The sequence below is a fragment of the Micropterus dolomieu genome, unplaced genomic scaffold, assembly GCF_021292245.1.
Source record: "Micropterus dolomieu isolate WLL.071019.BEF.003 ecotype Adirondacks unplaced genomic scaffold, ASM2129224v1 contig_8782, whole genome shotgun sequence".
Classification (NCBI taxonomy): Eukaryota; Metazoa; Chordata; class Actinopteri; order Centrarchiformes; family Centrarchidae; genus Micropterus; species Micropterus dolomieu.
In genome coordinates, this window is record NW_025737768.1 from 9,001 (window position 1) to 33,662 (window position 24,662).

Below are 24,662 nucleotides of genomic sequence, written 5' to 3' on the forward strand. Positions count from 1 at the left end.
ACACAGTTTATTTGCAACTTTAGCAAGACTTATACTCCAAAAGGTTTAAACAAAAACGACTCCTCTCCCACTCCGGGGTGTCCATCCTTATGTAACGTTGGACTGGTGTTTGTTCCGAAAACCATAAGCTAGACCAGAAATTTGCTAATTTCGGACTATTTCATCAGCACGCGAATGCACACAGACAGCGAAGAAATGAAAGGAAGTCCACTAAAAAAAATAATTAACAAACTATTGATATAAAATAAATAGTAAATATTATATTCAACTAACAAACGTTGCGTTTCGCAATAACGTTTAGGCAAAAACAACTTTCTCTGGTTAACGTTAGTGTTAATCTCCCAACAGTGTTTGGTCACGTGATTAAAGGTCAAAAGTTTAGCGGGAATCAACATGGCGAGCGACATGACATCTAGCGTCACAGCACCGGACTCGGTGCAATGTCCCGTTTGTTTTAAAGACTTTAAACCTGCTACAATTAACGGACACCTCGACGCGTGTCTGATGAAAAGCGACAGCAGTCAGTCCACAATGAACGAGAGCGAGCCTCCTTTAAAGAAAACCCGCATCAGCGCCGAAGCTGAACCACCCAGTCCCAGTGTCAACAAAAATCTGGCCAGCTCCTCCTGCGTGGCTGGGACGCCTTCATCTTCGGTATTTTCTCTATTTCAGGCCAATAAGAGTAAAGTTTCAGTTCAAAGTGAACGAGGCGGGATGTTTTCAAGTAAACAAACTGCTGCCGCTGCTGTCAACAAGGGAGGTAAAATGAACTTGCTGAGCGAGGCAGAAGCTGGACCAGCAGGTACTGAGAATCTAAAGAGCCAACCCACAGGATCAAACGGACAGACTTTGAAGTCATCAAATGATGTGTCGCCACGGACGCTGCTAACAATAGACAAGCCTTTGGCTGAGATACTGAGACCAAACACACTGGAGGAATACTTCGGTCAAAGTAAAGTTGTAGGCCAGCAGACACTCTTCCGGTCACTGCTGGACTCCCAGGAAATACCATCCCTGATCCTCTGGGGGCCACCTGGATGCGGAAAGGTGTGGTGATGAAGCACCCCCTACCCTCAATTACTTCCCTCTCTGTTTTACAACAGCCTACTGCTTTAAAAACAATTTAAATCTTAAAATTACATATACTCCTTGCTTATTAAAAAAACACTACACTCTATGAATAAGTAGGTAGGTAAATAATTATCTTCAATTTAGTCAGTTATATATATATATAAACTGACTAAATTGATCCTGTAACAGCCGTAACTTATTATTTCCATCATCGGTTAATCTGCTGATTGTGTTATCGATTCGTCACTTGGTCTACGGAATGACATAAATAGAGAAAATGTAATTTGCTTGCAACATAGATTATTGGCATTGTCTTTATTTTAATGGAATGATCGATTATTTAATCTGTCAAATGTTAGGAAATAGTTTTAGAAAATGTCCATCATGACATCTTTAATGATGAGCGTCCCTCTAACAGTTCAAAAGCAAAAGATATTTCATTTACAAACTTGAGAGGAGAAGCAGCAACCAGTGAATGTTTTTTCTTTCTTCTTGCTTTCTTTTTTCTTGATAAATTACTTCAACAGTTAATTAATGATAAATATTGCTGTCAGTTATCTATCTAATTAGTTCACCACTAAGTAGCCAGTAGTTCCTACAAGCAGTAGTAGTGCTAAACGGTATCCTGTTTCTTCAGCTAATTCACATAACTTAAAACACATAACTTACTGTTTATTCTTTAACTAAAACTTAAGATACTGCATTTTCACTTATTAGCATTGATTTCTTTTCTCTACTGCATTTGATAAAATGAGAGTTGAAAGAGTAAGCAACCTGAATACAGCATGTTAATGACTTCCCTGGTATGTCAACCTACTGGGTTGGATTGTCATACAGCAGCTCGCCATGCTCAGACGTTGTCACCATGCTTCAGTTACACTTTGCCTCTTTAACTCCGTCTGTCAGTTGTCTTGCAGTGTTCAGGTTTCACAATTGAGGCCTTATTTTTGGAGCTTGTCAGAAGGATTTGCGGAAGACTAGATTTACGAGTAAAGGGAGGTGTATTATATGACCAGGAAGATCAAAAACTGGAGATCAAAGATGCCACATAGGTGTTAATAATTATTAACATACTCTCCACATTGATAAGAAGGAAATGTTTTTGTTGATGTGTGGTAATGATGGTTTTGGAGTTTAGATTCCAGAAGGCATAGCAAAAATTTGTTTTGTTTTTAAAAGTAATCTAAATCATTTCTATGTTTTGTTGTCTTTCAGACCACTCTAGCTCACATAATTGCTAGCACCAGTAAAAAGAAGGGAACAGCTCGTTTTGTCACTCTGTCCGCCACCAGCACGTCCACCAATGAAGTCCGGGAGGTGATTAAGCAGGCGCAGAATGAGCTCCGACTGTGCAAGAGGAAGACCATCCTGTTCATTGATGAAATTCACCGCTTCAACAAATCCCAGCAGGTGTTGAGTCAGAAAGATGTTCTCTGATGTGTTTGGATTGTGAGATGCAACTCCAAATTCCAGCCAGTATTTAAAATAACTATTGCGGCAGAATGAAAAAAATGGTTTTTAATAATACAGTTTATTATTATTATTAAGCTTGCATTCATATTTTTCTTCAATTTCTGTGTCAAATAGGTTGAAGGAATAGTTCGCCATTTTGGGAAATATGCTTATTCGCTTTATTGTTGGGGGTTACATAAGATGATCGATACCTCTCATGTCTGTCAGTTAAATATGAAGCTACAGCCAAGAGATGGTTAGATTAGCTTATGGTTAGCTTAGCATAAAGACTGGAAACCGAGGGAAACAGCTAGCCTGGCTCTGTCCAAAGGTAAAAAAAATTTTAAAAAGTGTAGAAAATTACAAGTTGTGGTTCTAAGTAGGAATGTACTGAGCCCACTTTTTCAGTCCTGATACTGATACCAATACCTGGGCTTTGGGTATCGGCCGATGCTGAGTACCCATCCGATAAGCTGTATTCCTCACTATGAGAAAGTGAAAGAGAATCACACATGTAAGGCTTAACTTAAACATTGCTTCTTAACTTTGTAAAACAAAAAGCTATGTAGCCATCCTAGCAAAATGTTCGGGTCTACCGGCGCACTGCTGACTCATCATGTAGTACGCGTGTAATTGAACTGAATAGATCGGCCCCCTTTTCACCGATACCCAATCCAGCTATTTGAGTCAGTATCGGGCCGATATCAGTATCGGATCGGTGCATCCCTAGTTATAAGGGGTTACATGCTGGGTCATTAACAACTATCATGAGAATGTGCTCATTTAAAAGTTAAATTGCCAACACATACAGCAGCTCATTCAGGGTTTGTATGCTTCCTACACTTTAACTTTCTAACTTCCTACACTTTAACTTTTTAACTTTAATTCTTAGACTGTGTGTAATCTTGTGCTACATGACAGTAAATCCCTATGTCAGCTAGCAAGGATGCTCAGTCATGCTTAATGAGCTGAAAAGAATGAAAGCATGAAAAGACGTAGGAATGCTACTGTTGTCAGTTACTTTCAGCATCGTAGGCAAATAAAACAAAGAACCAAGAGTAATGATAATAGTCAAACAAGTACTTACTATCTTGTCATTTCATAGATGGTCACTGTTTTCTGTCTCCTTTTCTCTCTGTCTATGTATGTGTGTCTGTAGGACACCTTCCTTCCTCACGTGGAGTGCGGGACGGTCACTCTGATCGGGGCAACCACAGAAAATCCGTCCTTCCAGGTGAATGCCGCCCTGCTGAGCAGGTGCAGGGTGCTGGTTCTGGAGAAGCTCTCTGTGGAGGCGATGGGCTCGATCCTGGACAGGGCCGTGGCCACGTTGGGGATCAGAGTCCTGGGACGAGATCCAGCAAATCCCAAAGATGAAGACCAATCAGATGGACACGAGTAAGTGCTCCCCTGGAGATCGAGCCCTTAGTGTCCTTCATCATGAACAGGTGTCACCCTGCAGCTCAAAATCCTTTGGTTGAGTGGGAGGCTTGTTCTCTTCTGTTCCTGGCTTATCCTTCAGTTGGATAATATATATGAGGAGTATACTGGTTGTGATTGGAGCAAGAGCAATCCCCCCAGCTCTGATCTGGCCTGATAGGCTGAAAGAGTAGAATTAGCAAATGAGTTGGAGACAGTGAGACAAGTGTTAACGTCTGGTATGTGATGATGAACCCCACAGATATAATCAAATATCTGTGTCATATGTATTATTTAGGATATACTTAAACTTATACTTAGCTAACTTGTCATGTTATTGGATTTCTCCAGAATGGTATACCCCACCTTTAAGTGTACATTATCATGCACTTTTATAAACATCATAAAAGTGCAAAAGCATCAAACCTCTTTTAAGTATGTGGTTGTGGTCTTACCCACTATTATTATCAGTTAGGGTAGGGTAGATAAAAGAAACACCTCTCTGAATAGCGCAATACAATTCAACAGCAACACAAACTACAGCCTCCAACAGCTCTCCAGAACTGTTTCAACATTTAAACCTTCATGAAGGTAGGATTTGTTTATTGCAGGACTGATTATTAGACTGCATTAGTTCTAACCAGGTGTATCTAATAAACTGCCGACTGTATATTATTTATACATGAAATTGAATATACATTTGAAATTGTTAACTGTTATATGGTGATGGGAAAACAAGTCTAATGTACCTTTTCCTACACACTAATTTGTTTGTTTTTTGTGTTGTGTTTTTTTTTTTTTTTTTTTTTTTTTTTTGTTACACTTGAGGAGAGTGCAAGCATTAAGGCAGGCACGAAGGATATTGATGATGCTCCCTGTGCATACCTAAAGAGAGTCGCCTGTGGGTTGAATTCTATCGCCCTGTGAGGTACTTTGGGTTTTCAGGAGCTAAAAATCAGTGAAGTCTCATCAGCAAAGACAATTTGAGATGAGGATGGTGAAGTCTTTGGCACATCTAATGTAAAATTCAAATTTCCTTGGTGGATTCCTAGAACAATTGTGTAATATGCTGCTACAAAAGGAAGAATATATTTAAAAGTATTGACACTGATACAATGTATCCGATATATGTTACCATTTTCCTAGGCCAAAGATTTTCATTGAACAAAAAGCTCTGAACACCATAGCCTACCTTTGTGATGGTGACGCAAGAGCAGGACTCAATGGTCTGCAGCTTGCTGTTCAGGCTCAGGTGAGCTTGTCCCGGCCCAAGTCATTAGGACAAGATGGTTCTCGGGAAATACTGGTGACGGAGGAGCACATCAAGGAAGGTCTTCAGAGGTCCCATATTCTCTACGATAAAGCTGGTAAGGCCAGATGGGCTTATTTTGTCAATGTTGCAGTTGTTACTAACCAAAGTAACCCCTGTGAATCCCAATGATCTGAGGTGCAACTTCAGGGCACCTTGGATTTACCAAAGCACCCAGTAACTTATAATATATTTGTAGTAAAGCACTTTACCACGGTTCTTTTCTGTTATTATTTAAGTGTTCCTGATGAGGACAGGGAAATTTTAACTTTTTAATTTGGTTCCCGATTACCAGCTTTCTCTTTGATAAGAAGGTGCAAAATATTTTTTTGTTCCAACTTTATCTCGAAATGTATTGCTCAAATACCCAATATGACGGTTTAGGGCTCGGCAATTAAACAATAATGATAATTATCGCAATATAATTTTCCTCAATAACAATATAATAAATGTTCAATATATCATCATTAAATATTTGCTTTAATTCATTTGAATCACAAACCAATTAGCACTTAATTTTTCTATAAAAATATTTATTTTGTTGAAAAAGATACCTCAGACTTGTGAAGTGATCCACTGTTTGGAATCAAGTGTTTGTCACATTCTGACCATAAAGAAAATTTAATCATTTAACCATCTGGTTTCTTCAGTTTTCACTCAGCAGCAAAATTCTGCCTTTAAACTTGAAAGAAATAATGATTTGACATATCATGATAATTATCGATATCAAATGATACGAAATGTTTTTATCGTGATAACATTTTTGGCCACATTGCCCAGCCCTACCCGGGTTTTATATTTTTACTGTGATGTTTACAGTTTTGTATATTTAAAAATTTGTACTTGCGATGACAGATTGGAACACAGGCTTGTTCAAATACGCCTGGATGTATTAAGTTAATGGCCATCTGTAATTTATAAAACACTGACAAAGCCCATTTTAAAAGGATTCATGCAATAGTAGGCCTGGTACAAAGATGGTTTCAACAGAATCAAGAAGCGCCTTTTAGGATTATTAAAGGGGGCGTGTGCCAGACAAATATTTCTGCACATTAACACAGTGCTACATATTTCACAAATCCACATTTTTAAATCCAAACTGTTTCAGTAGAACACCTGCCATCAGTATCTTTACTTTAAACATCTAAATAACTTGAACTTTTGAACTTAACAGCCGTATCATATTACTTCCCAGAAACTGTGATCGCTGTTCTGTCACAGGGCTTTCACGTGAAATGCATTGAATTATAAAAGTAAAAAAAATTTAAAAAACTCAACAATGCTTATAACCTGGGGGTGTTTATAGCTGTGCTCATGGTTGGTTAGGAGTGCCACATGTGTGTTTTGTGTGTGTGTGTGTGTGTGTGTTTGTGTGTGTATTATAGTACACACATTTAAGTAGAGCCCCAGTGTCCTTACAAAATGATATATAAAACTATGACTGTGCTAAAGATTGCTATGCTGTACATCCATAAAAGAAGAAAACACTATAATTTGGTATTTTCTTAAATGCAATAGCTAACTAATGTATAAGATCAATGTTATTTAATCTTTCTCCTAATTACAACATCAGCATGCTGTAGTTTCAGCCATTCCAATCATTTACACTTTCCCACACTATGGATAACTCCCATTCACTCTTTCATCCTCTCTAACTTCATCTGTCCTCTACACTCCCCTGTTACATAACACACCAGCTGTCCCAAAAGACTGAGATTTACTGTTCCCTTTACAGGGTCATGAAACTCTGCCTCAGCTTGACTAATGACTTTAATGGATTCATTATTGCTGTAAATGGTCTGATCTGATTGTTCTTTTGTTTCTTTGTGCGTTTCTTCAGACCATTGTGAAAATGCCACCTGAAGAATGACACGTCTCCTTCTCTTGCCACATGTATTGATGTATTTGTGTTTGTTTGTGTGTGTTACTCAAAGGTGAAGAGCATTACAACTGTATCTCGGCGTTACATAAGTCTATGAGAGGCTCCAATGAGAATGCGTCTCTCTACTGGCTGGGCCGCATGCTGGAGGGCGGTGAGGATCCTCTCTATGTGGCCCGCAGGCTGGTCCGCTTTGCCAGTGAGGATGTGGGTAAGTGAAATGATTAATTTTATCATCATTACTTTTGGTCATTTACTGTATTGTTATCTTTCAGTATGTAGCTGGCAAGTGGCCTCACCACTTAATAAAAACGGCAGCTGTGCAATGTCTATTTTTGGTTGTTCAGAGTGATTATTGCAGATGGTATGAGAGATTTCTTGTAAATGTTTTTCCAGGTCAGTGGAACTTTATATCATCTGCCTGATGGCAGTAACTGGAAAGAGTGGTGGAGGGGGCGAGAGGGGTCCTCTGTGACCAGGGTGGCCTTCCTGATCACAGAGCGGTTGTACAGTTTAGATAAGATGGTTTGGGAACACAGGCGGAATCCAGGAGGTGCTGGAACAACCTTGTGAGAACTCCACCTAGCAGAGTGGAGCATTCTTTGAGCACCCTGCCTCTGAGCCTGTCAGGGCTTGCGGCCTTATGTGGGTGGACCCTTTGTAGGAAGGAGGTTACCAGATTACCTGGCTTGGAGGGAGGATCTGGGGGTTGGGCAGTTCAAGGTGATTTGAGTGCTGCCACTGTTGAACAGGGTGAAGAAACTGTTTAACTGCTCTGCAAAGGGTGGGATCTGTTTGGGAGCTCTGCCCATTATGGTGTTTAAGCGCTGCCATGCCTCCTTCGCATTTTCAGAGGTTAGTTTCTGATCTACCTTGTTCTATCTTGTATCTTAGCCAGCTTGTCCTTCATCCTGAACTCCTTCTCCAGCTCTCTCACCCTGAGCTTGTCTCCTTTCAGAAAAGCTTTTTTTATCTGGCCCAGGAAGATTTTCATGTCCTTTGTAACCCATTTTTTATTGTTTGGGTAAATAGTTATTTGCTTGGTGGGTGTCCTCACAGAATAAAATGTAAGAGGTAGGTACATATTTAAGGGCATGTGAGTCCTCACCACAGTCCTTAAAAAGACATTCCCCAGTCTCATTTCAGAAAAAAACCTTACATTTTCAGATGTTTCTTTATTCCAGACTCTGATGGATTTTGGGTTCACCTGTTTTAAGTTGTGATCTATATCTTGGCAGAAGTAAAATGGATTGTGATTTTGAGATGAAGGCATTTGTGATGCCAGTATGGTCTTCAGTCTGGTGGGAGTTGTGACATATTGCTCTAGGTTGGGTAAATGGTTGGTGTCCACCAGTTGAAGCACTGGTTGTTCTCCAGTCTGACTGACAGCTCTGTTGTAACTGTCAGCTATGTGTTTTGCAGCTAGATTAAAATCGGGCCCTGGTACATACACTAAAATGACAGTGATCTGAGAAAACTCTCGGGGTAAGTAGTGAGGTCTGAAGGACACAGTCAGCAGCTTATAATGCTTACAGCTCCATGTCTCTCTCACTGAAATGTTTGTTGCCCACTTGCTGTTGACAGCCATGCAGAGCCCGCCCCCAATTGACTTCCATGCATCTCTGTCAAAGCAAATGATGTTAAAACCATCTAGTTGAAAGTCTGTATCCTCAGAGAGCCATGTTTCTGTAAAACAGAACAGGCTGGTTTGCCGATAATCCCAATTGTGCCTGACGAGTGATGAAGGTTCCTCAGTCTTATTCCATAGCGATCTCACGTTTGACAGGGTTATCTCAGGTAGAGATAGCCGGCTGCCTCTCCTCCTTAGTCTGTTGCGTATCCCTCCACTGGAACCTCTTTTCCTTCGAATACACTTCCGTTTTGTTCCCAAAATAATTCTTGAGGTATTTTATTGGTTTGGATGGATACGTGTGCTGAATCCGGCTGAAGGCTGTTTAGCTCCAACAGGTGATCCCATGAGTAGGTGAGTCTGTCTGGGTTGATGGTGAATGGCGGTGCTGGTTGTACACAAAGTCCATTTGCGTGCCATTGACTGGTAATGATGAGCCAGAGGAAGGCCAGATAAAATACTGTTGCTGTTAACGTCCTGAAAAGACAACGATAAAAACCCACCATAAAAACAATTAAACCTACATAAATACATGCACACACCGAGCCTTGTCCGGAGTCGCTCTGGCAGGGTAGCACCCCCCACACATAACCATTAAACTGTATGGGAACACTATATGAGACCATGGACAGCTAGTGCTATTTCAGGAAAGAAAATATTACTCCGCTGAAATGCAGCGGACAGCGTATCTTTTAATGTAGTCTGATCGGATGGCCTCCGTCTCATGTTGTCTCTCTCAGGTATGGCAGATCCCTCGGCTCTTCCTCAGGCTGTGTCCGCCTTCCAAGCCTGTCACTTCATCGGGATGCCTGAATGTGAGGTATGCTTACCTGAGCAATCAGTGATGAGTTTTTGAGTCTTTAACCGTGACAGATCAACCTGATCTCCAGCCAATCTTACAATAATTCCCGGTGTCTTTACCTCTGTTGCCCTCCTTTCTTTCATCCATGGCCCAACAGGTGATCCTGGCTCAGTGTGCGGTTTATCTGGCAAGAGCACCCAAGTCTGTGCAGATCTACAAGGCCTATGCTAACGTGAAGGCCTGTTTGAGGAACCACAAAGGTCCCCTACCGCCTGTCCCCTTACACCTTCGCAACGCCCCCACCAGGCTGATGAAAGAAGTGGGCTATGCTAAAGGCTACAAATACAATCCAGCCTTCAGCGGCCCAGTAGAGCAGGAGTACTTACCTGACGAGCTGCAGGGAATCGACTTCTTCACCTGGACTCCTTCAGAGCCATGACGATCTGTTGTAATGACTTGCTGCAGCGTGTTGAAAACCAAGGCGGGTGAATGAAAACAATCTTGTCCGATGATCAGTTGTTGGGATAAAAAGTACATTTTATGTACTGTAGCTGCTAATCCAAAGTCAACCATCATGTTCTGTTCAAATTTCTTAACAATTTTACTTTAGTCTGTTTTTGAGTACTTTATAAAAGATAAACAAACCATATACACTTAATTTACTTCTAGATATGTTCATAATAAAGTCCATTCCAGTCCATTCAAATTAATAACAAAAAATGTATAATAAATATACACAGTATGTCTTTGTATTTCCATAATAGATCTTTCATTTTTTATAGTGTTAAATATGTTTTTGTTTCTTTGTTCTGTCCTTTTTTTCCAGCATTGTTTAACCTGATTAAAATGTTTGTTTCTTTATGTTGTTATCTGTATATATGTTTGATTAAATACAAGAGAAATATAGTATGAAAATGTCATTAACACAGTTTATTGATCAGCCACTTCTTCAGTTGTGGAAATGTCTTCAGTTTTGGGCCATGGTCTGAAGGGAAAAAACACAGGATTAAGCCTCTACACTTCATACATAGCAGATATTCACTATGTCGTCATGTAAAGTGATTGCGTATTGCTATTTATGTGGCTTCCCTCACCGCACTGATCCAGGGGATGAAACTGGCCACCCGGGTAAAGACTGTGGGCTTCCGAGGGGTATTACAGCCCCGTCCGTCAACAAAACTTGTCACTCCTTGTACATACCACTTACCATCGCTGCCCTTACAGTTCAGAGGGCCTCCAGAGTCGCCCTGAAAGACAATGGAAGATATTAGAGCAATTCAGAACAGTGTTTGTTTCACACAAAGCATGCCGTTGTTTGTGTTGTTCCTCACATGGCATGCTGACTTGCTCTCTCCTCCTGCACAGACCATTGTTGTCTTTGCTGAGCTACCCCACCAGTCACTTTGACCACAGACACTGTGATCCACCACAGGCAGTAGGGCCTGCTGTAGTGTAGTTGCCAAAGGACCACTAGCTAAAGAGAAAATCACAAAAGAGCAACTGGTCACTTAAATAATATTTGATACATTTCTGCAGGTGTCAGAGCAATGACATATTTTGATTTGCACAAAGGTGCACTACACCCCTCATGAGCTGAGTGTTAGCAGACTGGGTGGCAGGTCTTAGAGTAGAGACGACCCCAGCCTGTGACATGGCAGGGCTGGTTGTGGGCAAGAGAAACACCATTCTGTGGCAGGCAAGCCAGCTGAACTTTGTCATTGATAACAGCACTTTTCTCCAGCTTAAGTAGGGCAATGTCATTCCTACATAACAGGATGAACACACAAAATGTCCACATGTCAATAATTATATAGTTTAAATTGCTTAGAGAGTACTTAACTGTGTAGATGGTGTATTCATTTACATTTACAAAACTTCTATTTACTCAGCTGCTGTTCAACAGAAATTCTCAGGCTTGGCACCTTTTTCAAAGACATATTTACTGTGTTTCTTAATAATCTACCACAGAGCTGGAGTGGTTATGTTGATGACAACCTACCCACAAGACACACAGTTATCGTTCCATTTGGGATGGATGAACATTTTTGCCACCATTATGGACTGTTCAGGTCCCTCCTCCTTGTTCATGTCATGCTCAGCAAGAACCACCCTGTACGTGTGAAATCTGAATTGGAAAATAAAAAACTATATGTCTTGTTAACACATTTTAAAGGTTAATATCTTTAATAACTTTACATAAGGAAGCGACTAGGTCAAAAAACCTAGAAATGTAATGTGACTGCTGCTAGAAACACCACTTTGTTATTTATTTTTTCATTCTTGAACCCAACATGCCATTTATTTTAGTTTTATAACAACTGTTTATCCACAAATAAACTTTTCCTCATGTGATGCAGTGTGCAGCAGTCAAGACCCAGTTGGGAGCGATAAGTGTTCCTCCACAAGTGGGAAAGAACGACTCCAAAGAAACCTGCCATGGCCAGCTGTATGGAAGGGCTTCTTCCCCGTTCACCACACGGCTGGTGTTGGGCTGGTAGCTGGGTACACCACACCCAGACACTTTATTACAGTGAGAATGTATGTGACTTTCTCCCAAGTCAAATAAAAGATTGCTTCAAATTGACTTAAAAAAAGTAAAGTAATGTTTTATGTGAACTCACCGGTTGTAACAGCCAGGAGGAGGACAAGCACCAGTTCCATCTCTTCATCCAGAAGAACTGGCTCATCGCACAGTGCTATTTATGGGAAGCACTCCAACCAACACCAGTCACAGCCTGGGAGATTTCCTTACATTTTCCAGGTGGCTGCTGTGTATCAACATTGCGATTGCAAGGCAATACACACTGTCACATTTTATCCACACCAATTGTGGGTAAAAGACTGTGGCAATCCTACAGTTGTTGAGGCTCTACCAAAGATTATTTTTCTAAACAGGACTTAAAATAACTATGCTTCTACATTTTAAGACTTTTTTCCAGGTTTTTAGAACGGGAACTGCACAATTTCTTATAACAGCACTAATTAAGACAGAATCTTTTAAATAAACATGCAATTTAAGGGGGGTTTGTAAATGATGGTTAAGGCAGTTTGGTTTTTCTGATGGGCCATTTATTTCTGGATCCCTTAGCAAAACACATGTCCTCATGGGTAAATTAATGAAAGAGGAAAGGAAAGTATCCCATAAACTATTTTTGGCAATAAGGGTGTTTTAATGGGTTTAGTTTTTGCCTTTTAAAAACGTGTATACTGAAAATATATTAATACATGTTAAAAAAAAACAACTCAAATTGATAATCAAGATTTTCATAACTAAAGGAACATGTTCGTAAATGAAAATCCTCTGAAATGTAAATGTTTTAAGGGGTTTGCCCCTGAGAACTTAATGAATATATTAATAAAAGTTAACAAAAGAAAACCCGGCAAATTCATTATTGAGGGATATGACAAATGTTCTCAATTCATGTGTCAATTAAGGGGAGTCTGGTACCCCTTAAAATCTACGTAATTTGTTAACAGTTTTTGAAATTAAGGTGTTTTTATGGGGTTATGTTTTTGTCTTTTATGAACCGCTTGAATAACCATCCATCCATCCATCGTCAACCGCTTATCCTGCGAACAGCGTCGCAGGGGGCTGAAGCCAATCCCAGTTTACATCGGGCGAAAGGCGGGGTACACCCTGGACAGGTCGCCAGTCCGGCGCAGCACTTGAATAACTTCATTTAAAAAAAATTGATAATCGAGAGATTTGTCAAACATTTCAAAATTATAAGCCCCATAAAAATCTACTTTGCATGTTAATTAAGAGCTTTTGAAATGAATGTATTTTTAAGGGGTTTAGTTTTTGTCTTTTAGGAAAAAAATACAGCTTATTAAAACCATATATTTACAATTAAGGAACTTGACAAATATTCCATATTGTTGTGTAAATTAAGGAGAAATGAATAGCAGAATTAAATATTAATTTATGTTATTTTAAGGCATTAGTTTCAATAGTGCTTACTAAGTACCATAGACTATAAAAAAAAAAGATTGATTTATTTAAGAATAATTTACACTTATGCCAACAGTGTCGCTGTGAGCACACGACTTCAGCGCACTGCCAGAAGAAGAAATTGTAGTTTAAAGATGGCGCTACCCGGTGTTTTACTCGTGCGGCTCAGAGCCCTATGCAATATTGCCAAATGTGTACATACAGGAGGCAAAACAGCGTCCAACTGGGGAAGAGAAATGCGGTGGTATCGGACAAAAGCAAGAAGCTTTCAGGAACACGATACATCATATTCCCAGGTTAAACGAGGTGAGTGAAAATGGCCGTTAGCAAAAATTAGCTAACAGGTGACGGCTCGCAGCAGCGCTAAAACTCAAGGGCATCCATCGTGTTAATACAGTCTGTGGTTAAAACATGCCATTCATGCTTGTACCTCTGGGTCTTAATGCCTAAGGTAAGAGTGGAAATAAAATATCGTTGGCCTTGCTGTGTGCCTGGCCTCTGTTGTTACTGTTTAGGTAACGTGAGCCCAAACCTCTTGAAGGAGTTTCCAGATCCTAAAGGTCTCTTGAATAACACCATCTCCCGTTCACTGGGAGTGAACGACCTGTCCCAGTTCATCCAGTACAGCTGCACGGAACATGAGGGTGTCAAGGTCAGAACAAATTTCACAATGATATAGGGTTTTCTGGACACGCCATGTCATTGAGAGCTGAACTAAGTTTTGTTAACTTTATTTCTGTAGAAAGCCACCGTCACACTACTGTGGCCCTGCAAGATTGAAGAGGAGGGTCATGCCTCCAAGAAGATCGATGCAGAGCGATTTGCTGCAGCTGCTGCTTGTCTCAAGCTCCGAGTAAGCTGCAGTGACGTCAGACTGGAAAGCAGACACTCATTTTTGTCTTACCCCTATGTAGTGATATTTGCTCCTTATCACTCCCCTTCCCCTCTTTCTTTGTGTACAGGAAATGGGTGTCATTGGTCCAAATAATCAGCTTCCCAGGAGGAAAGCCGGCAGGGGGAGAGGAGGGCTTCATTCGGCTCTTTATGAAAACGAGTTCGACTCTCAGACAGAAAATGTCCACGTGTCTACAGCGAAAGCAGATGAACAAAAAAAATGGCTGTTTCCCGAAGAAGACCCCTCCAACATGTCTGAGGCTCTCTCCCTGTTTCCTCAACCTAAATCTCTCCTCACCAGGGTCATCCAGGTGGCCACATCTTCCAACAGAGTCAGGGTTGGTAGCTCTCATCCTTTGCCCAGGGAAGGCTAAGCACTCTTAACTCATCATGTTTTCTAAACCTGTGACTTGCTTATCATTACAGGAGCTGATGCAGTACAGGACAACAGGAGGGAAGCTGAAGAAGTGTGAGCTGACCCTGCACTGGCCAGAGGAGATGACATTCTCGGCCACAGCGAGCAACCGAGTGACGGCAGAGAAGAGAGCTGCGGCTCTTGCCTGCGTCAAACTGAAAGTGAGGATATCTTGTGGAAAACCACTATACCTATTTTAACCTGCATGTTAGAGCTATGTTGAAATGTATATCATGTCACACGTGGTCTAGGAGATGGAAATGCTGGATAAAGACAATAACCCGCTGACTCACGCAAAGTACCATCGGGAGAAGGTGAGGGAGGCTGGAGAGCGAGAGAGACGCCCCCTGACTCTGGCAATCCCAGAGTACCTGCAGGAACACATGAGAGATTACCTTTCACAGGTCAGTCTTCACCTCATGTCAGAGAGATGGATTGAAATAAAAGTTTAATCTGTGTACTTTTTGTCTGGGCTCGGTTTGTGGCACCAATATAAAGCTACAGCATACAACTTGTTCATCTTTATGGCCAAAAATAAATGGGTTTCCAGCTTGACTGGCCTACACAGGCCCCTGAACTCCACCCCATGTAAACACCTTTGGGAAGAATTGGAACGCTGATTGCAAGCCCGGCCTTTAGCGGGCATTTGCCGTGGCTTTTTTTAATATCAAAGCTAACATCTTATCTTTATAAGTACCCAGTGGCAACAGAAGTACAGAAGCTTTGGGAGGAGGAAGAGACGAGAGGACAGCAGACCGTAAACCAGGAGGATGAGGAGGACTTGGTGACAGACGCCATCACGGGCAGGCCATACAGGCCTCTGTCTGAACAGGAGGCCCGGCAGCTCAACGCTCACCTGCAAGATGAATGGGAGAGGGCAAACCCTGGGATGAGTGTGGAGCTCCCAGTCGATGGCCACCGTCAGCGTGTGGTCTCGTCAGTGCAGTCCTCCAGGGTGGTTGTGATCGCTGGTGAAACGGGATGCGGAAAAACGACACGGATCCCACGCTTCCTGCTGGAGGAGTGTGTAAGGGGGGGCAAGGGGGCCGAGTGCAACGTCCTGGTGACCCAGCCTCGACGGATCAGCGCTGTGTCCGTGGCCCATCGTGTTGCTCATGAGATGGGCCCAGCTCTAAAACACTTTGTGGGATATCAGGTAGATGCAGGTTTATTGTATTTATTTATTTATTTATATTTTGTCAATAACTGTTTTTTTTATTGCAACAATTGGTGACAGCATCTAGAGGGAGCCCTTTTATTCTGATCTGAGAAGTAGTGGCATGCAAATAGAGATGGCAGAACCTTTTTTTTTTTTTTATAAACAGGCCAAATATAATATATAATTTGCTGTACTGTATGCTATTTGGTTCAAACTACCAATAGTGTTTTATTTGATTTAAAAGATGAATTTAAATTAATAAACCAGGTTATTTGATTAAAGTTTAAGAAGAGAGATTGTGACTGCTTATCATATAAAAATTCTACTTGTAGATGTGTTCGGTCTTTTTATTATGCGGTTGTTACGGTTATTCACATTAGTAGATAAATCTATGAATATTTTTGGAGGTTTTGTACAAGAAGTAAGTCATTCTTTTCTGTGCACAGGTGAGACTTGAGAGCCGACCACCAGAGCAGAGTGGAGGAGCCTTGCTCTTCCTCACAGTCGGCGTCCTGCTCAGAAAGCTGCAGTCGAACCCGTCCCTGAGGGGAATCAGCCATGTGGTGGTGGATGAGGTTCATGAGAGGGACATTAACACGGACCTGCTGCTGGCTCTGCTGCGCTCCACCTTAAACGAAAACCCTGACCTAAGAGTGGTGCTTATGAGCGCTACCGGGGACAATCGGAGGCTGGCCCAGTACTTTGGAGGATGCCCAATTGTTAAAGTACCTGGGTTCATGCACCCAGTGAAGGACCGATACCTGGAGGATGTGCTGAGAGAGATGGGACGCCCACCGTCAGTCCAGAGAGAGGAGACGGACGAGAAGGTGAAACTCGAGTCTGCCAGATTTGTCAGTTTTTTTTTTTTTCATGTGTTTCATTACTTTCACATTCATCCCACTTCAGTATGTAGTGTGCATAGGTTTCTACAATTTGTATTTTATCTTGTTTACAGGGAAGAAGACATGAGGTTACACCAGATCTTGATTTAGTAGCCGACGTAATTGAGCATATTGACAAACGTGGTGAGCCAGGTAACTAACAAACTACCTTTTCATTTCTTTTTTTTTTTTTTTTTTTTTTTTTTTAAATTATGCTTTTATTTCATTGTTTAAGACGATGGGCCTGAATCATATTGTTTAATAATCTTTCCCCTCATGCTTCAGGTGCAGTGTTGTGTTTCCTCCCTGGATGGCAGGACATCCGGGCTGTTCAAGAGAAACTAGAGGCGAGGCCCCACTTTTCCTCAGGCTCACAGATGATCTTGCCATGTAAGAGAGTACAGAGAAATTAACAAAGACTGGTTGTTTGTCCTATAAGTATAGAGATAGGATTTCTCTCTACAGTTGCATTTATGATTTCTTTCCCTCTCTTTTAGTGCACTCGAGTTTATCAGTAGCAGACCAGCAGGCAGTGTTTCAGCGCCCCCAAGGGGGGCAGAGGAAGATCGTCCTCACTACTAACATTGCTGAGACCTCAATCACCATTGATGACATTGTCCATGTGGTGGATGCAGGAACTCACAAAGAACAGAATTATGACCCCCTGACTAAGGTTAGTGTCAAAGTATCCGTTTCATTGTAAACCATTTCAGATCTGCTAAAACTATGCTTGTGGTTTGTTGTATTTTCTGATGGGGAAATGAGCGCAAATCAGTAACTATCTAATCTGTTTCCTTTTGGTGTTCCAGGTCTCCTGTCTGGACACAGTCTGGATATCTCATTCTAATGTGACTCAAAGAAAGGGGAGAGCAGGGCGATGTCAGCCCGGACAGTCCTACCACCTGTTCCCACGAAAGCAGCTGGAATCCATGACTCCCTTCCCGATGCCGGAGATCCTGCGCACCCCACTTGAAAGTTTAGTAGTGCAAGCCAAAATCCACAGTCCTGACTGCAAGGTATTTAAAGAACAATGGCATCATTTATGTATTTATTTTTATTGGGGGGGGGGGTTCCCTGCTGTTATTGAATGCCATATTTTTATTTTGTGTGTATGTGTGAAGGCTGTAGATTTCTTATCCCAAGTGTTGGACAGTCCAGAGCTAGAAGCTGTAAGAGATGCTGTCCGAAATCTACAAGACATTGGTGAGTGACTCACAACTAATGTAATGGATTAGCTAGTGAGGTTCACACCATCGTGTCTAAATTTAATCAATTGTTAAACATTTAAAGTTGATGTCTAAGCCGTCAATGTTTCCTTCTCTAGGAGTTTTGGACAAGACAGAAACCCTGACACCTTTAGGAGAGCGCATTGCCTGTATATCATGTGACCCTCGTCTGGGCAAAGTGCTCGTCCTGAGTACCATGTTCAGATGTGTTCTGCCCATGTTGTCTGTAGCTGCTTGTCTGACCAGAGACCCTTTTCACAACAGCCTGCAGAACAGAACACTAGTCAACAAGGTGAGCCGTTTCAACACCCACCTGTTGATCCATGTAGTTTTAAAATAACGCAGCATAAAGTGTAACAATGTACTTATTAGTAAGCATTCAGTCATCTGTGTTCTGTATGTCCAGGTGAAAGATGCTCTGAGTGGCTCCAGCTACAGCGACTATTTGGTGTTTATCAGAGCTGTGTTGGGCTGGAGGAGAGTTCAGCAGGAGGGGGACAGAGAGGACAGAGATGAATATCTGAACAAACACACTCTGTCCAGGACAGGCCTTCGATTCATCAGTGGTTAGTTCTGAAACATACACACTAAATCACACTCATCACACATTTGTTTTTATTTTGTCTTCTTTTTACTACTTTTCATAAAACAATTTGTGTTCTTAATGTGCCATCATGTTGCAGGTCTCATGTCTCAGTTCAGCGAGAACCTGCACGAAGCCAAGCTGGTGTCTCGTGCCAGTGAGTGCCAGCATCACGCTTCTCTGTACAACGAGCACAGCAACCAGGATGAGCTGCTTAAAGCTGTACTGCTGGCTGGACTCTATCCCAACCTCATTCAGGTACATGGCAACAAAGGAGTCCATTAAAATATTACTTGAGGTTTATATATGGGCTCTTGTGATATTTAGGCTGCATTCAAACTAAAAAAACTACTACTCCTAACCATTTTTCCACAATGGAAAACGTCATGAGGTCAACGAAAGAAGGAGAATGTATAAGAACTCAGGAAAAGGCAACTGCAAGGCTAAGAAAATCCAACTGCACTTACTCTACTCTATGTAATTATGCAACGGTGGATGTTTTGAAGTGGCCTACCATGGTGAAACTACAATGTTCTGATGATGGACTACAAAAAGCACATCTTTGATGCTTTGCCCTGTGCGTGGAGTAATTTTTCCACCGTGTTTTTGGATGGTCTGCATGAAACGAAACGGTGAATAATTTTTCATTACCAAGGTTGCAAAAAGACATACAGTCCCCTCCAAAAGAACGGTAAAGCAAATTCCTTTTTGTTGTTCACTGAAGACATTGGGGTTTAAGATCAAAAGATGACTATGAGACAAGAGTTGAGAATTTCAGCTATCATTTCCTGGTATTCACATCTAGATGTGTTAAACAGCTCAGGACATACTACCCACCCATTTTTTCAAGTGAGCAAAACTATTGGAACATGTGCAGTGTTTCCCACAGAATGACACTGTGGCGGGGGTGGGGGCGGGGTTGCATGAAGTCTATATTGACTACCAGCTATATACAGCGTGCTAGTGTCAAACCCAAGTGTTTCTAACATTAAATTAGCTCTCCTTATTAGCTAGGCTCCTTACATGCTTGCTAATAACTTTTTAAGCTGGGTCTCTGACATTGACAGTGTGCAGCTGTGTTAAAGAGAGAGAGAGGGACGAGTGAGAGGATGTGCTACGGCGCTCTGCAATCAAATACAATTTTAAATAGGCCTAGTAAAAAAAACAAACAAAAAAAAAACAGATAAATCAATCTGTGGCGGTCAGCGTTGATATTGTGGCGGGCCACCACATATGAACGTACGGGGGGGGAAACACTGATGTGACTGACAGATGTTTCTTCAGAAAGCAGGTTCAACAAACTGAGTGTAAACCTAAACTCTGGGTTGACGAACTTTGAGCTGTCAAACTCAGAGTTTCCGGTTTCAGAACAGGTGTTTAAAATTAGTTCAGTCAACTCTGAGTATGTTGAACCAATCATCAATGGAGCTCCGATGGTACGATTCACCATGGCAACGGGTAAATAAAGGCAGAGCCTCCATTTTAATCGGGCGGAGCTAGAAATAAGTGAGTGTCAACGCGGACCATGATTGGCTCTAAAACGCAGGAGTGGAGGAAGGATCGATACGTTAACAATATTACATGTATACAGCGTTGCTCATTCCTCATTTACCAGATTGGAATTTCCTTAGTTCCTATGAACAATATGATAAAATAGTCACAACATATTTACTCATCACAAGAGATAATGTTTTTCAAATTGTGAATGGAGGTGAAGATGTATCAGAATAAGTTAGTTATCAAAAGGAGTTCACCGAGAACAGCCTACATGTCTATAAAGTTACGATTTGTAAGTGTTTTACACAAGAAAATAACTTTTACATAAAGTAAACCCTTTATTAAAGGGGCAGTCAATTTGTCAAAGTTCATGACATCTTACTGGCACACAAAGCGTCAGAGATGCAGATTTTGTTTTTTTTGCCAAGAAGGTCGCAGTTAGCCAAGCACTAAGTGCACCACTGCAAACAAGGTTTTTATAAGATAAATATGCTTACCCGTCATCAAAGGGATAGGTAATGTTAATCCTTCTCAACGTAAGAATCAAAACAGTCAGGTTCAGAAACTCAAAGCTCATCCTCATCGCTGAAATTTGCAAAGAAGTACAGAGATGAGCCACAAAAGTTATAGAACATAATCTAATGGACTGAGACAAAGATTAATCTCTACCAAAGTGCTGGAAAGGCCAAAGTGTGGAGAAAGAAAGGAACTGCTTATGATCCGAAGCATACAAGCTCATCTGTGAAGCATGGTGAAGGTAATGTCATGGCTTGGGCATGCATGGTTGCTTCTGGAACAGGCTCATTAATATTTATTGACGTAACTGATGATGGTAGCAGCAGAATGAATTCAGAAGTGTACAGAAACATTTTGTCTGCCAATTTATGGAGAAATACATTGAAACTAATTGGGTGGAAGCTTATCAAGCAGCAGGACAATGACCCAAAGCACACTGCCAACAAAACAAAGGACTTCATCAGGGGGGAAAAGTGGAAGGTTTTAGACTGGCCAAGTCAATCACCTGACCTTAACCCAATAGAAACACCCCAAAACAAACAAGAACTGAAAGAAGCTGCAGTAAAAGCCTGAAATAGCCTCACAAATGAAGAATGCAACAGTTTGCTGTTGCAGGCTTGAGGCAGTTATTGCAAGCAAGGGTTATGCCACCAAATATTAAATGTTATTAAATTTAAGATTATTTGTTCCATTACTTTTGTTGTGGTCTAATACAAATGGGATATGTCCTAATTATTATAACACATTTTAGCTGTGAATACCAGGAAATAAAAGCTGAAATTCTAAACTGTTGATCTTAAACCCAAATGTCTTCAGTGAACAACAACAAATACAAAGGAATTTGCCTTACCGTTCAAATACTTCTGGAGGGGACTGAATAGGGTACCGGTCACCAAATAATTAAAATGATTGTCACATTGAGAGTGCTTACTCGCTCCCCCCGCCCGCCCACTCAGTAATCAACATGATGTCCAGTTATTTATTTAAATAATACATTACATTTACTGAACAGGTTATCTAGCATGATCCTTGCCTTTTTTTTGACTGTAGACTGAGCATATAATGTTGACGCTGCAACATTGTCCTCAATTTGATCATTTTACAAGAGTAATAACGTTCATAGCTCACATATGGACTTAAATTTTTGTTATTAGCAAGTTATGGCATAAAAGAGGAGGCTTAATAGCAGGTGATCGACGTCCTTTATCCATCATGGTGTAAAATGTTGCTGCCTCGAGGAATTTTGGGATGGCATTATCTCCTTTCCTTTAAAGGAGTGTACACTATGCTAAAAGAGGTAACAAAGGAAGCACTGAAGCACCTTTTCTTAACATTTAGAGACTTCGACCAGATCTTACCATGGCTGCCTCTTAAATAACTTCAATTAGGACTTTGTGACCGATGTGGTAGTGGAGTCTTTAATTGTCTATTGTTTGCAAATACCATTTTGTTATAATTGTCATTTTAGATGTGAACATTAGACACTTTTTTTTTAATTTTTTTTTTTTCTTCCTCAGGTGAAGAAAGGTGTTGTGACCAAAGGAGGACGCTTTCGCCCCAACAGTATGACTTTCCGCACATTTAGTGGGCCAGTACTGCTTCACCGCTCCTCAGTGAACAGGTTTGAACATGCTGGAAAATTCAACCACAGCATACATTTACTTTAATAAGTATGTAAACTTATTGTCTTCCTTTTTGTGTTGCAGAGGAAAAGAGCTGCCTAGTCGCTGGTTGACCTTCTTCAGCGCTGTTAAGTCCAGCGGGAATGTTTTTATCAGAGACTCCTCTGCAGTCCATCCACTCGCCTTGCTGCTGCTGACAGACTGTGATATCACAGAAAGGGGTAGGACATGTACTACCAAAAAAAGTAACTACAATATATTCACCCTGTTAGATTTGCAACTTGCAGTAAATCATCTTTTCATAAGTAAATCTCTGTCCTGTCTCTCATCCCCCAGTGAACGGAGACAGAGTGGAAGTGACGCTTCCCGGACGCTCTCTGGTGCGCTGCGAGTTGCCCGTCGAGACCTGGGAGCTGCTGTGGGAGCTACGCACTTCAATTCAGACCATGATGTACCGCAACCTCAATAATCCAAGCAATGCAGTCACCAACTCTTCTCAAGATGGAAAGCTCATCTCCTTACTCGTACAGTTGCTCAACAATACAGACTCTAACCCTTTTGTTCAGAACCATAACAGTGACGGTGAGGTGGACTGATGACATTGAGCACTTTTTACATGTTTGTTCTGCTGGCTGGTGCAGAGAAACCAAAAAGGATGGTGGGATTTCATTTGTATGAGTTTATTTTTTTTAAATATGAATCGGTACTTAATGTGCTAAAATATTCAGGACTCTTGAAGAGCACAAATCCACAGTGGACTGCTGTCTGCTACTGTTACCTTTGGGGTAAATGATAAACCTCCATGTGGTGTGAGGAAATCCATTCATCTGGATTTTGGACTGTGGTTTATTTATGGTTATTTGCTTTCTGAAAAGCAGAAGTTTAAAATTTACTCTTAACGAGTAAAAACAAAGGATCATTGGCCAAAGGTCATTTAAAAAAAGACTGCCTGCAGTATGTAATATCAAATTTATCACAATAAATATTCACATGCCAACATGAGGAAAATGATTGGATCCTTTTTATTGTTTGTAATGACCTGCAGATCAGTGGAAGTGAGAGAAGAAAATAGTTCAACTTTTTCAAGCGCCTTTTGTTTAAGAAAAATCCTTCATAAACTGTGTGTGAAAGCAGGCCAGGCGTCTCAGTATTTCTTCCATAGTTTCCTCAGGGGTCTCAATGCAAAATCTGCAGGGGGGAGGAAAAAAGGGGTTAAATATCTGCGGTGTAAAATGTATCCATTTACTGTGTATAGTTACATTTAATGTTCCATGAAATATGCAACTAACTCTAAAATAGACCTTGCAAGGCAAGTTTATTTGTATAGCACTTCAACAACAAGGTGATTCAAAGTGCTTTACATAAAACATAAAAGCAACAGGGAAATATAAAAAAGTTTAAAAGCAAAATAGGGAAATTGAAAAAATACACATTTAAAAAAAAAAAAAAGTTGCAGTGTAAGTTATCAATCTACTAGTTAAAGGCAGTGGTAAAAATCTTAAATATTTAATTAAAAGCAATGGTAAAAAGAAAAGTCTTCAGTCTTAATTTAAAAGAACTGACCGTTTCAGCAGACCTGCAGTTATCTGGGAGTTTGTTCCAGATATACGGAGCATAAAAACTGAACGCTGCTTCTCCTTGTTTAGTTTTGACTCTGGGGACAGAAACCTGCCCCAGACGACCTGAGAGGTCTGGATGGTTCTTAACGAAGCAGAAGATAAATGTATTTTGGCCCTAAGCCATTTAGTGCTTTATAAACAGCAGGATTTTGAGCTCAATTCTTTGACATACAGGAAGCCAATGTAAAGACCTCAGAACTGGAGTGATGTGATCCACCTTTTTGGTCTTAGTGAGGACTCGAGCAGCAGCGTTCTGAATCAGCTGCAGCTGTCTGATGGATTTCTTAGGGAGCCCTGTAAGGACACTGTTACAGTAGTCGAGTCAACTGAAGATAAATGCATAGATAAGTTTTTCCAGGTCTTGCTGAGACAAGACCAAAGTCCTTTAATCCTTGATATATTCTTCAGGTGATAGTAGGCTGACTTTGTAATTGTCTTAATGTGGCTCCTCAGATTCAGGTCTGAGTCCATGACTACACCAAGCTTTCTGGCTTGATTTGTGGTTCTTAACATTACAGAGTGAAGTCAAGCGCTGACTTTCAATCGTTCCTCCCTGGTTCCAAAAACAATAACGTCAGTTTTATCTTTGTTCAGTTGAAGAAAATTCTGGCACATCCAGCCGTTGACCTGCTCAATACAGTTACTCAGCACCCGTATGGGATCATAGTCCCCTGGTGAAATGGTTATGTAAATCTGTGTGTCATCTGCATAATTATGGTAACATATTTTGTTGTTT

General features: G+C 41.0%; 2 protein-coding genes and 1 pseudogene across 3 annotated transcripts; 2 read left to right on the forward strand and 1 right to left on the reverse strand.

Moving 5' to 3' along the window:
• The first annotated feature begins 366 nt into the window (after nucleotides 1-366).
• wrnip1 (WRN helicase interacting protein 1) lies at nucleotides 367-11,723 on the forward strand. The gene is made up of 7 exons (XM_046041735.1): nucleotides 367-1,047; nucleotides 2,287-2,481; nucleotides 3,683-3,921; nucleotides 5,089-5,309; nucleotides 7,186-7,341; nucleotides 9,501-9,580; nucleotides 9,720-11,723. Exons 1-7 carry the CDS (start codon nucleotides 394-396, stop codon nucleotides 9,999-10,001), a joined length of 1,827 nt encoding a protein of 608 aa, XP_045897691.1. The 5' UTR covers nucleotides 367-393; the 3' UTR covers nucleotides 10,002-11,723.
• LOC123965169 lies at nucleotides 10,307-12,809 on the reverse strand (annotated as a pseudogene).
• An 808-nt stretch (nucleotides 12,810-13,617) lies between these two features.
• dhx30 (DEAH (Asp-Glu-Ala-His) box helicase 30) lies at nucleotides 13,618-23,309 on the forward strand. Of its 2 annotated transcripts, none has more exons than XM_046041733.1 (19): nucleotides 13,618-13,820; nucleotides 14,030-14,166; nucleotides 14,257-14,367; nucleotides 14,477-14,746; nucleotides 14,835-14,984; nucleotides 15,075-15,227; nucleotides 15,518-15,979; nucleotides 16,429-16,809; nucleotides 16,938-17,016; nucleotides 17,149-17,253; nucleotides 17,361-17,536; nucleotides 17,673-17,879; nucleotides 17,985-18,066; nucleotides 18,188-18,381; nucleotides 18,496-18,655; nucleotides 18,773-18,930; nucleotides 22,203-22,306; nucleotides 22,392-22,552; nucleotides 22,644-23,309. In XM_046041733.1, exons 1-19 carry the CDS (start codon nucleotides 13,649-13,651, stop codon nucleotides 22,901-22,903), a joined length of 3,522 nt encoding a protein of 1,173 aa, XP_045897689.1. In that variant the 5' UTR covers nucleotides 13,618-13,648; the 3' UTR covers nucleotides 22,904-23,309. The 2 variants fall into 2 exon arrangements, with proteins under 2 accessions (XP_045897689.1, XP_045897690.1); XM_046041734.1 differs by having other exon boundaries at nucleotides 13,619-13,820; nucleotides 22,392-22,528.
• Nucleotides 23,310-24,662: the final 1,353 nt, after the last annotated feature.

What these genes read in the sequence shown, in the direction of transcription:
- wrnip1 (XM_046041735.1), top strand. Translation starts at nt 394, where the DNA reads ATGGCGAGCGACATGACATCTAGCGTCACAGCACCGGACTCGGTGCAA. An exon ending in GACCAATCAGATGGACACGA is followed by an intron (nt 3,922 to 5,088) that starts GTAAGTGCTCCC and finishes CCATTTTCCTAG; the next exon opens with GCCAAAGATTTTCATTGAAC. An exon ending in CTTTGCCAGTGAGGATGTGG is followed by an intron (nt 7,342 to 9,500) that starts GTAAGTGAAATG and finishes TGTCTCTCTCAG; the next exon opens with GTATGGCAGATCCCTCGGCT.
- dhx30 (XM_046041733.1), top strand. Translation starts at nt 13,649, where the DNA reads ATGGCGCTACCCGGTGTTTTACTCGTGCGGCTCAGAGCCCTATGCAAT. An exon ending in GAGAGGAGACGGACGAGAAG is followed by an intron (nt 16,810 to 16,937) that starts GTGAAACTCGAG and finishes TCTTGTTTACAG; the next exon opens with GGAAGAAGACATGAGGTTAC. An exon ending in ACAGAACACTAGTCAACAAG is followed by an intron (nt 18,382 to 18,495) that starts GTGAGCCGTTTC and finishes CTGTATGTCCAG; the next exon opens with GTGAAAGATGCTCTGAGTGG.